Raw genomic sequence first — 12,188 nt, 5'->3', positions numbered from 1 at the left:
TAGGTTTAACTGTATATTTAAAGATCCTATCAATATTTTCAAAATTTGTTATCTCATAGGAAATCTCTTAGCCTTGCATCTTTTTCCTATCAGTTCCCAAATAAACAAAGTCATAAAGAATTGGAAATCCAGGGAGCAACAGTAAATACTAAGAGTTGGGACCGATGTGGATAAGGAAAAGAACAGGTTCATATTTTTCATTCTTAAAGTAAGAGAAACCACTTACAAACATCCTCAGGAACTGTTTGGGCATCTCAAAGGAAGGACTGTATAGTATCAAGACTGAATGGGCTGATGGTTTCCTACAAATAGGTAACATAACACAGTACTGTGCATTCAGAGCTTAGAACAACACAATTCAATAATCTTACAACTTCTCCTAAAAGTTGTCCATTCATTTGCATGCATGTTGTGGCAAACACACACACACACACACACACACACACACACACACACACACACACACACACACACACTTATATATATATATATATATACATATATATATATACATATGTACATACATACATACACTCACACATGAATGTACACATATACATACACACAATAAGTAAACAAATACATAAATATATAAATTAAAATTTTAAAGAGAACTTCTCCCTTACTTGCATTTCCTTGTTCAAAAAGTGACATCATATCTACCCAAGTCACCAGATTGGAAAACTGGTAATGAGCCAAAATGTGTATCTTATGCTCAAACACAACAAAGAATAGCATGTCCGACTGATTCCATTTTCAAATTAGCTTCCGAACCTCATCCCACTTGTCCTAAGAAGCTAGGATAGTCTTCTCCTGTCACCACTTCAGTGCACTTACTTTAGTCTCCACACATTGACTATATTACTCTCTTCCACAGACTTCTCATTAAAGAAGAGAAAATCCAAACCTTATATATTATACCAGGTCTTCTAAGATCTACTCATCTTTTTCCTTATCTAGGTCCAAACTTCCTCACACACTTGCTTCAACCAAAATAAAATGACTACAACTACAAGGTAGTCTCCCACATCTGTGTACTCAGATATATCCTCTCCATAGTGCAGTTTAACTATACTTAACTTTAACTCCCTTTGTCAGTTGGTTAATTCACTTCCCAGTTTAGGAATAGAGTTCTTCCTTTGTAATGTCTATGACTTTCCCAAAAAATATCAAGTCTCTTCTCCTTTGTACTGTGAAGGAAGTTATGACACTCATTAGAACTGTGACTGGTTGCATGTGTGCCTTCCACAGGTACCTACTATACCTCCTTATACAGGAGGAGTAGGGGTTCCAGGAGTAGAGACAAAAATAGAGCTAATTTAGAAATGTTGATGCTACCTTGTTACTATCAATGTGGTAACTGATACAACCCCTAGAAATGGGTTGTTAGTAACATATTACAAATAACTAAGCAATCTAGAGCTTAAAAACATAAAACGATTGGTCCATGCAGCAAAAGTATAATGAGAAATAGGTGCTCCTCCATTAAGCCATAATATTCCCCAAGCCACTCAAGCACAGAGCTACACTACACATGAACATCACTAACCAACTGAACAGGGATATGTAAATTAGTTAACTGATGTAGAAACCAGACATTAATGTGCAAACAAACAGGGACTTATTTGAGCTAAGTGGGCATGAATATGCAAATGAACTGGCTGCAATTCAGTAGATGTCATCACAATTCTAGGAATGAACATTCTATATTATGACTATTACAATATTCATGTAGCATTCATACATACTATCTATATTACTGTAATATGGCTCTTTGAGTTTAAATTTGTGGGGAAGCCAAAAGTAACTTGACGCATATTTTCATTCACACCACAGTCACAAGCTGGAAATCAGATGTGAATAGGAAGAATTCTGAAATCTCTATATAGGACCAAGCTGCCAACACTACTTACAACCTAACTGAACGTTCTATTTTTACATCAAGGTGCTTTAGAAATGTGTTAGACTGATCCTTTATGATATGGCCTCTCCCAGTATGTCCACCCTGGCCTCATCTACCATACACAATCTCAGAGGACACTATAAGAGTTTCATATAAAAGTGTTACTTTTCCTATATAGATCTTTATAAAGTTGTATAACTATAAAACTTGAACAGTCAGAAAATTCAGTGTGTGATTATAATTAGCAATTGTTCATATGCTAATGATCTTTATCTTCCTATCATCACCTCTCCAAAATTGTTTCTTGATCTCATGGATGTTAGGATAAACAGTAGCAACAACTCTGGTGTCCTCTGTATCATCTGTTTCCCAAAAGTAACAAATTAGAATGAATATAAATCACTATATACTAACAGAGCTCCCTAATTAATAGAAAAGATTGAGTCATATTCTGAAATGCAAATTAGGAGAGAACAGCTTCACCCCTCACACCCTTTCATATATTTATTCATGCTGTGACCAACAGTTGAAATGCTTGTCCCTTTTCCATCTGAAAAGACTTCCATATGGATGACAGGCTCTCTGCCTTCTCTAGCACTTGCATATGCATACATATATAATGCCATCCAGTGTGTCACAATGCTGCCATTACTCTTTGGCATGAAAACTTGATTAGGGTCTAAGTAGGACTGGAAGTAATAATAAAGAAAAAAAAAACTAGAGATTTAACACTGAGAATATATCCTCTCTGGGGTGGGATGGTAGCTCTGGCCCAGTAAGTACTCAGTGGTATACCACTGCAGGGATGAGAGACCTGGGCTCTTTCTAATTTTTAGTTCTATGATCTGTATAGTATGGTCTCATCTGCATTATCTAAGGAGCTCCTCACCACATTCCAGTATAAGCATGTCTTCACACACATACTGGGCTGGAAGAGGAGGAGAGACTCTTCCTTCTCTTCCATGTGTGACCTGAAATAACACACAATTCTTTTTCTCACACCCTGCTATCAAGAAATAAATCATATGCCCGTGGCTGGCTGCAGGCAATGTTTGAAATTCTTATATTCTATGTAACCCTATGGTTATGTAAAATTCAGGAACTGTATGAGAATAGAGCCAAGGGAAAACAATGCTGGCTGTTAAATGTCAGTCTCTGTTACTTCCAACCACCTCCTTTTCTTTTGCACATCAAACATAAAACTAGTTTAACTCATTACTGTATCCTGGGGTCTAGTGAAGTGCCTGGTACAAGCAGACATTTCACAAAGTTGTACAGGATCAATAAATACACAGGTACAGAAAACATAAGGAACAAACATAGCCTAGCTGATGACTCCAACTCAGGCTTGATAACCATGACACGGTGGAACAATGAGGAGCAGAACAGGTAAGTCAAGAGGACACATACCTAACACAAACTATCGTCTGGTGAGCTATTTAAGTTACCTAAGAGCTCAGGAAGAGATCACAGATTTGTGGGAGAAATGAGGTTTCAATGGGATGATACAGGCTTTAAAAAAACAAAACAAAAAAACAAAAAAAACCTCCTACTGTCAGGACACTCTAAATTTGGTCTGGATTTCTATATGGGAACATCAAACTAGATATATGATGTTGTTTTAGAGCCTTAAAAGATATCTTTTAATTAACTGCTCATTTTTGTACTTTACATGAGCTATACAACATATAGAATTGTTGGGGAACAGTATTTTAATGTGTGTTACTTTTATTTATGTTGCATTTGTTTCACTCTGTGAAGCTTGTGTTACTGTGCCTGCCTAAAACACCAGATGGTCTAATAAATAACTGAACGGCCAATATCAAGACAGGAGAAAGGAAAGGCAGGGCTGGCAGGCAGACAGAATATATAAAAGGAGAAATCTGGGAGGAGAAGGAGCCAGAGAAGAAAGGGGACTCCAGGGGGCAGCCAGTCAGCTACACAGCAAGCCACAGAGCAAGAGTAAGATTTATAAAAGTAAGAGAACGGGAAAAGTCTAGAGGCAAAAGGTACATGGATAATTTAAGTTAAGAAAAGCTGGCAAGAAACAATCCAAGCTAAGGCTGGGCATTTATAATTAAGAATAAGCCGCTGGGCGGTGGTGGCGCACGCCTTTAATCCCAGCACTCGGGAGGCAGAGCCAGGCGGATCTCTGTGAGTTCGAGGCCAGCCTGGTCTCCAAAGCGAGTTCCAGGAAAGGCGCAAAGCTACACAGAGAAACCCTGTCTCGAAAAAAACCAAAAAAAAAAAACAAAAACAAAAAAAAACAAAGAATAAGCCTTGGTGAGTGATTTATTTGGGAACTGGGTGGCGGACAACCCCCCCCCCCAAAGGAGTAAAAGATAGCCAACAACATAAAATAGTATATCGTGATATTTGACCATTTTAAACAAGAATAAAGAAGACAGCATGCCTCTTAGGCTCCATTTGCTTCAGTGGAGAACTTTGAGTTTCTTCTGTGTACCTCCTTAGCTTAACTTCTGCACATTTTATTACTAAAGCAAGTTCTCCTTGCTTCTGATCATCATCCAAATGAAATTATGTATCTGTATATACTTGTATTTGTACGAAAGACGGAGATAGAAAGAGACAGAGACAGAGATGGGAAACAGGTTTTCTTATGTGACTGATTTTTAACTGATTCAATGTACAATAGTTCATTCATTTTCATTACTACACATCACTCTACTATATAACTCTATTGCATTTCATATATAATCATCTCCTATTTATGAACATGAAAGCCATTTCTAGGTTTTTACTTTCAAACAATACTGCTATGAACAATCTTCCCAATATATTTTACTTTTCATATTTGGGTTCTCATCCATGAAATTTTTATTTTTTAAATGGTACAAGGAACAAATGCAATTTTATTTTCTCCATTTCTATATAGATAATCAATTATCTCACCACCTTTGTTGATTCATCTGTCTTTTACCAATCTGTAATGTCATTTCTCTGTTGTATTAAATTTCTAGGTGTGTGGAGACTTATCTTCTTCTGAAAGTGTATAAAGGCTGATCAAGGTCATCCAGGTACCGAGACTAAGAAAGGGAAAGGGCAGGTCGGGTAAGTGCCTAGGCAGGTGGGCTGGGGAACCTAAATCCTTCTTATCAAACTATGCCAACTTTAATTTATTTTCTATTCTGAACTGTGGAATCAGACTTAAACAACAGAAGAATTCTACACCAAAAATCAATCCTGGAAAGCAATAGCCAGTGAATTCTGAAATACTTTCTAAGACTAAATTCTACTATTTCGTTTTCTAGACATTGAACTACCTGCATGCTAATACCAATTTCTTTTGAATTTTGTTAATAGGTTACTTCATAAGGTAATTTCTCCCTTATATAAACTTTACTTTGAAAATATAAAATGGTCCTAGGAGTTGTGTCCTATTAGACAACCGTAAGCTTGCTATTGACCATTCTCATGAATTTCTAATAAATACTGTGGTCACTATCTGCCATAATGGTTATGGTCTTTTCTATTTTCTAAAAATGCTCACCTCAGTATGAACTGCCCTAAATAAACTACATAAGTCTAAGAAGCTAAAGGCAGGCATGAAATGGTGCACACTATAATCCCAACCTGCAGGCAGCAGACACACAACAATCCAAAATTCAAGGCTAGTGTGGGCTATATATACCACATTCAACACCGAAAATAATACCTAAGAAAATTAGATTAAAGTAGTTGTTTTGATCTTTTTTAAAAAAGCTATAAAGCAAGACCATATTAGAATTTATTATTTTTTATATAATTGCTTTTAAAAAGAGCCATTGAAGAATGGTATAAATGCATTTATATGGCTTTAAACTCAAAAACATTAACAACATCTCCACTTCTCCTATACATCAATGAATAAAGGAATATAATGGAATATTTTTAAAGTAAGGCTCTTCATAATGAATGAAGTTCTTATAATAAGTGAAGTTATTGACATCACTTTGTGATGACTGTCTTATACCTTCTAGATTCATTTTCTCAGGAATTCCAGTCTCCTTCACATGGCTCAGCTAAGCCCAACCCCCACTTCCATGTAAATAGGAAACCATAAGAACCCAGAGCCTTTCAAAAAAATTGATTTTAGAAATTAAATTCAAAACTGCCAAGAATTTTTAAATAAAATAATTTTCTCTATCATATAGAGGCTAACACATTAGATACACCTAATAAAAAATTCAAAATAAAATGTTTGTATTTCCTAAATGACTTCACATAGTGCATTAAGTCTATTCATAACAGGAGAAAAGTGTATTTATTACTTCTTAGAAACATATGAAGAAATTAGCATTTATAAAAACTCTATTAAAAGTTCATTATTCGACAAATCTTACCATAGTAAGTAAGTTAAAATCACTCTTTTTAAAAGCAAGGATATAAATATACAAAAGGTAATCCATTTTTACAGAATATTAAGGCTAAAACAGAAAAGATAATATAAAAGATTAAAGTTATTTTGAAATAATTATATGCAATTTTCAAAAGAAAAAAGTACTTCTTTTCATGTGCTCTACATATTGTTACAGTTATTAACAAAGTCATTAAGTAAAATTTAAAAGACTGCAAAGAAATCCCTAATCAAATTTCAGGATATGAAGTTCTACAAGTGCTTCTTGTGTTTAAGAACACAGAACAAATGTGCGGTATGAATAAAAAATCATTGCACTAAATACCATACCTTACTCCATTTAAAATGTCCCTGAAAACGTGCACATAAATGATATCTTGCAAAGTGGTCCACTATAGAGCAGTTTGCAGCTTCAGAGGCTGCTGTTAAAAATCCTTCTCTAAAGAGGATAATCACCTCATGGTTAATGGATGTCAAATGTTGTCTTAACTGAAGGCAAGGCAACCACAAATACATTAATTATATACAAGGTCATTAAGCATTCACAACTCCAGTCATCAACAACCCCTCAGAGATAAAAATAATAATAATAATCAGTAAGCTCAGGTCAGCCAAAGAGCTCAGTTGTCCCTGATACCAGTACGTCCATATTTACTATGTAGAGCAAAGCCTCTTAGGAAAGCCAATTCTAAAGCAGTGGAAGCTTTGCAGAGTCTTATAATGTCACAACTAAAGAAACGCCACTCATTAAATTGACAGGAATAAAGCTGGCACTCCAAAGGTAAGATCACTGAGCACAAACAGGAAGCTAAGTAGCCCTTAGACAAAAAGGAAACTAATCAAAACAGCATATATTTCTACTTGAATCAATGGCCATTAAACTCTACCCATTCATTATCTTGAAAACTAAGGGAAGATAAATCACAGGATTCTGAATATGGTTTATTAAACCTTTTATGAAAATTTCTCAAATAGGTATGCCCACCAGCAAGGAAATAAAGATAAAGACTTTCTTCACTATAATGTATACATATCTGTAGGCAGAAAATAAAAAAAGTACACGCGCGTGAGTGTATGCTTGTGTATGGCAAATACATGTTCCATATCACAAGTTCTCATGCTATATTTTAAAGAGCCTAATTTAATCCAAGCTTTATCCTAGGCATTGCAGTGCAACAATAAATAGTGAGATTTCAAGTCTGGGTGGAAGATGGTATAGACTAACAAGTTAAAAATAAACAAGACATGCCGAAGAAGAGTGTCAGGACAGAAATTCTTTAATGTTGTGCTCAATAGTGATACGATGAGGGGCAGGAGGCTGGAGATCAGGGAACTGGAATGTAATGGGCAGGAGACACAGATATAGCGGTCTACTATTCCTAGGCACTAGGCCGAGCCTTGACTGGACTGATGAAAATCCAGGAGAGTTACAGAGTGAGCAAAGAAGAAATCCCAGGACCAAACACTGAAAAAACAAGTTCTTGAGAATCCTCATAAAAGCATGAGGAGTGAAAACAGCAAAGAGAAGTTGAATGAGCAAGTGAGACAAATGCAGAAGAGCGAACACAGGAGTCTGCCATGATGCAAGTCACTGTGACCTGGAGGAGCATCATCTCAATGGACTAGAGTGGAGTGTATAAGAATTGTGAGGCAGAATCAACCCTCCCTTAGTGCTAAAACTTCAAGCACTACTTTAATTTAAAGCGATATGATATTACTCTAATTTTCCCACAGTATAAACTTCTAACTTAATAGTTCTAGCACCTGCATTAGTAACCAGAATTTGAGAGAGCTGTTATTTGTTGTCAGAAAATGAGACCCAGTTGAAGTGATTAAAGCAAGCTATTTGCTCATGAGTAGCAGTACTTTGATTTTCTCAACACTCACAAGGTAATGTGTTCATCGATTATAGTATTCTGCACATTAACACATTTTTAAAAAGCTATGTTCAAGTTAAACATTCATTAAAACTAAGATCCATCTTTCCCTACAACAATGCTGTCTAGCAGTACAAGGAAGCAGTAGAGAGGCTCAGAACAACAGGAAGCCAATGGTTAACGCAGACACATACACAAGTAGATTCCACCTGTTATCTCACACACTTTGAAGTAGCACCCCCACCTCCTCAGTCCCGACTGCCAACAGCAGTCTATATAATGAACCATCTGTACCTTAACAGTAAGAGCCAATTGAGATGGGCTGATAGTACCAAAGAAATCTCATTTTCAAATTCATTTTCCCCCTAGTGCACTGTTAGTCTAAGTAGCATTTTTAATTGCATGATAAATCAAACATGTTGGCAAGAACTTAACTTTGTAAAACTTGAGCTTTTTAATGTCACTTTGATGGTCGTTATGGTGATTTCTTTGCAGATCCCCTGCAACAGAGGGAAGCTGACCCCATGAACCAACAAACCACTGGGAGGAAAAGCCTGAAGCTATGTGGCTTTAACAAAGAGACAGAAATCTTAGTCTCTTATGATTTGGCTGAACTATTCAATTAAGCTTTTTCAAGGGTGAGCTGTGGTCCTTGGAACAGTCAAATTAGTGAATAACTGAAAAGAAACAGGCATTCTTAGATAGAATAGGTGTGATTTCTTTTTTTTCTTACTGAAATATTAAAAGCACTCATCAGAGAAACTTCTGTTCTGGAACCAAACATCATCAAACCTTTACAAGAGCTAGTCAGTTGATCCATGTCCTTACCAAGCACATAAGGTGACAGTACTTTTTACACTACAGTACTTTTTAATGGCTATCATGAACATGATACATTTGCAAACCTTTTCTCTCTCAAGTCAAAGATATTCCTAAAATCATGCTGAACACACTTAGTACAACAGACTTCTGCTAGAAAGTCCCTATTTCATTGAACATCTTAAAGGATGAGAAAGTCTGACTACAGTGATTCTTCTATTTCCTATCTTGTAACTTACTTATTTCTTTTTCCTCCTACTTATACACAGCAGTTTCCTCGTGGGTCTGGCAGCTGAAGAGCAACTTTTCTACTTCATAAAGCTTATGTGTAAGGTAACCACAGAGAAGAAAAACTCATGCAGGGTCCCTCCTCCTTAAACTTAAAAAGGCATATAAACATCCCTGGAGAAGAAGACTGTCAATAGCCACACCTCCTGTTAGGGTACTTCCTCCCACCAAGGTGATCTCTCTATCACACTTTACCTGGCCTCATTCATTTGTCACAGCCAGCCAGTGTTTAGGGTACATCTGCCCTAACAAGCGTTGTAAGAAGCACCAGAAATAAATGGCATGCCACTCATGGAGCTTACAGCGTTGTCATAAACTCTGGCAGGTAAGCAATGGTACATGCTGTACTATGGGAAGCACTCACAAAGAGAACATGAAAGAAAGATGTGGCAGTGAAGCACTAAACAGCAGGGCCACAACCCAGGGGTGTATATGTGTCTGAAATAGACTGGGGAGTGGAGCGGAAGGCAAGGAAGCTCACTAGAATGAATGAGTGAGAACGAAGGTTAACTCAGAAGTCAAGTCAGACTTAGCCTACAAAAGCTGACACAGAAAAAACAGAAGCTGTGTGTGTGTATGTGTGTGTGTGTGTGTGTGTGTGTGTGTGTGTGTGAGAGAGAGAGAGAGAGAGAGAGAGAGAGAGAGAGAGAGAGAGAGAGAGAACTGATTAAAGCCAAATTTTCCCAACCTCTTCACAGAGCAGGTATTATTTCTATCACCATCAAGAAAAAACAAAAGCAAACAGGTGGTGGGGAGCTAGATTTTGGATATAGGCATCTAGGCCCAGGACTAGCTACTCTGCATTGTCAGATATTCTGCTTCTCAAGAGATCATGGACCAGAGAGGGCGACTGAGGAATCACTCCACAGGCTACAACATAGAAGTCTTCCTATTCTTACTGTCCAAGAAATAGCACCTGGCACTAGTTACTGATCATACTAATATTGACTAATAATATTTGAACCTGAGTGACAGATAGGTGCACTGCTGACCCATTCATTACTGCTATGATCCAGGGATGGTGTTAGTAGAGGAGACTGCTGAGGACAGAGATCCTACACATGCTCTATAATTTCTACTCAATTTTGGAGTGACCTTAAAACTGCCCTTTGAAATATTTATTTTTTTAAAAAATGAAATGATTGGGAATTAACTTTGGAGGGGGACTTGTTATTGTTAAAAGAGTTTAATGTAAGGCAGATGCAGAAAAATGATGGGGGCAAATTTAAACTATTAAGGAAACACAACAAAACATAGGACAGTAGGAAGAATGTTACACTAGCCCTCATAACCTACTGCATTCCAAAGGGGCAGCTTACATAGGAACCCAACTCCTGCAAACCCATGTGTACTATTACTGTCACACCACTCCACACTTAGTAGTGTTTCCCCTTTTTCCTGAAAAGCAGTTACATTCCAGAGCTGGGGTGAGCACTGTCCTCCACTCCCTGCATGACAGAGGAGTCAATTCTGCTATTGTTCTCAGTCCTATGTACCCTCTAATTCCTCCAAGAAGCACATCAAGATGCATAACACCTTAAGAGTAATTAAATAAATATCGCTATGCGAATCTCATCCTAATACATAGAACATATTCCTAGACTTTTACTTCTGGTTAGTATGTTCTTGGAGCAATTATTGTATGAGACATGAGAGAGCACAGCAAGGTTTTGGAAAAAGCTTACAAGTTAGCAGGTTAGTAATGGAAGTGGAGATGGGATGACTAGGCAACAGTCTTAAAACCCAGAAAGGCTGACTGGTTACTACATAGTGTTCTCAGGAAGACCTATGATGAGTCTGGTCAACTAAGTAACTGTGTAAGCTAGTCACAGCAGAATAATCAAAGTAGTTCAGTGCATCAAAGTCTGTACAAGTCTTCATATCTAAAGTAATCATTCCATTCTCTTAACTCCTCTAGCAATTCTATTCATGTAATCTGCCTAGTTGTTAGTACGTATATTCCCATACTGTTGTTGAGGTGTTTGTTTAGGGTATATGTATGGTCATCCCCATGGATAACAATACCAAGAGACGTTCAAATCTCTTATATAAAATGATATAGGTTCTATACACATGACTTACAAACATCCACTATTGCTACTTTAAATTATCTTTATTTGGACTGGAGAGATGGCTCAGAGGTTAAGAGCACTGACTGTTCTTCCAGAGGTCCTGAGTTCAATTCCCAGCAACCACATGGTGGCTCACAACCATCTGTAATGAGTTCTGGTGCCCTCTTCTAGCATGCAGGAATACATGCAAACAGAACACTGTAAACATAATAAATAAATTTTAAAAATTATCTTTATTTTATAATAACTAATATAATACAAATGCTATAGAAATAGCTGTCCTACTGTAGCATTTAGGCCATGACAATAGAGCCATATACATGTTCAGTATAGATGCTTGGTCATTAGGGAGTGGTGCTATCTGACAGGGATAAGGAGGTGTGGCTTGTTGAAGTTTTGGGATTTCAGATGCTCAAGCCAGGCCCAGTCTCTCTCTCTCTCTCTTCCGGCTGACTGCTGATCCAGATGTAGAACTCTCAGTTCCTTCTCCAGCATCATGTCTGCCTGTGCACTTCCATGCTTCCCACAATGACGATAATGGACTAAGTCTCTGAACCTGCAAGCCAGCCCCAAATAAATGTTTTCCTTTATAAGAGTTACTGTGGCCATGGTGTCTCTTCACAGCAACAGAAACCCTCACAAACACCTAAGATAGTATCTATTTTTTGTCACTAAAGGAAATGCCATCACTTCAGTTTTTATTTTATTTATATTATAATTTATTTTCAAAGTATTTTCCTCTGCAAAATAAAACTCTTTAGTAACCACAAATGGGTGTCAAGTGGCTTATTATCAATTTACAATGCGAATGTTGAACACAAACTCATATGTTATACACATTGCAGACTGCCCTCCAAAAAAATGATTTTTCT

General features: G+C 37.1%; 1 protein-coding gene across 4 annotated transcripts in view; it reads right to left on the bottom strand.

The window, feature by feature from the left end:
- Exoc4 (exocyst complex component 4) overlaps positions 1-12,188 on the bottom strand; it is a 768,512-nt gene that overhangs the window by 538,346 nt on the left and 217,978 nt on the right. Inside the window, exon 10 of one of the 4 annotated variants that reach the window (XM_052721858.1) lies at positions 11,339-11,872. The exons of the other annotated variants lie outside the window; for them this stretch is intronic. Coding sequence (XP_052577818.1) covers positions 11,859-11,872 — 14 coding nt within the window. The 3' untranslated portion in view covers positions 11,339-11,858. Of the gene's footprint in view, positions 1-11,338; positions 11,873-12,188 lie in introns of those variants that run through there. 4 annotated transcript variants of the gene reach the window in all.

This window comes from Peromyscus californicus, unplaced genomic scaffold (genome assembly GCF_007827085.1).
Source record: "Peromyscus californicus insignis strain IS unplaced genomic scaffold, ASM782708v3 Scaffold_6__1_contigs__length_162567912, whole genome shotgun sequence".
Lineage (NCBI taxonomy): Eukaryota > Metazoa > Chordata > Mammalia > Rodentia > Cricetidae > Peromyscus > Peromyscus californicus.
The sequence above is the reverse complement of the archived record's forward strand: the minus strand, read 5'-3'. Positions and strand labels throughout refer to the sequence as shown.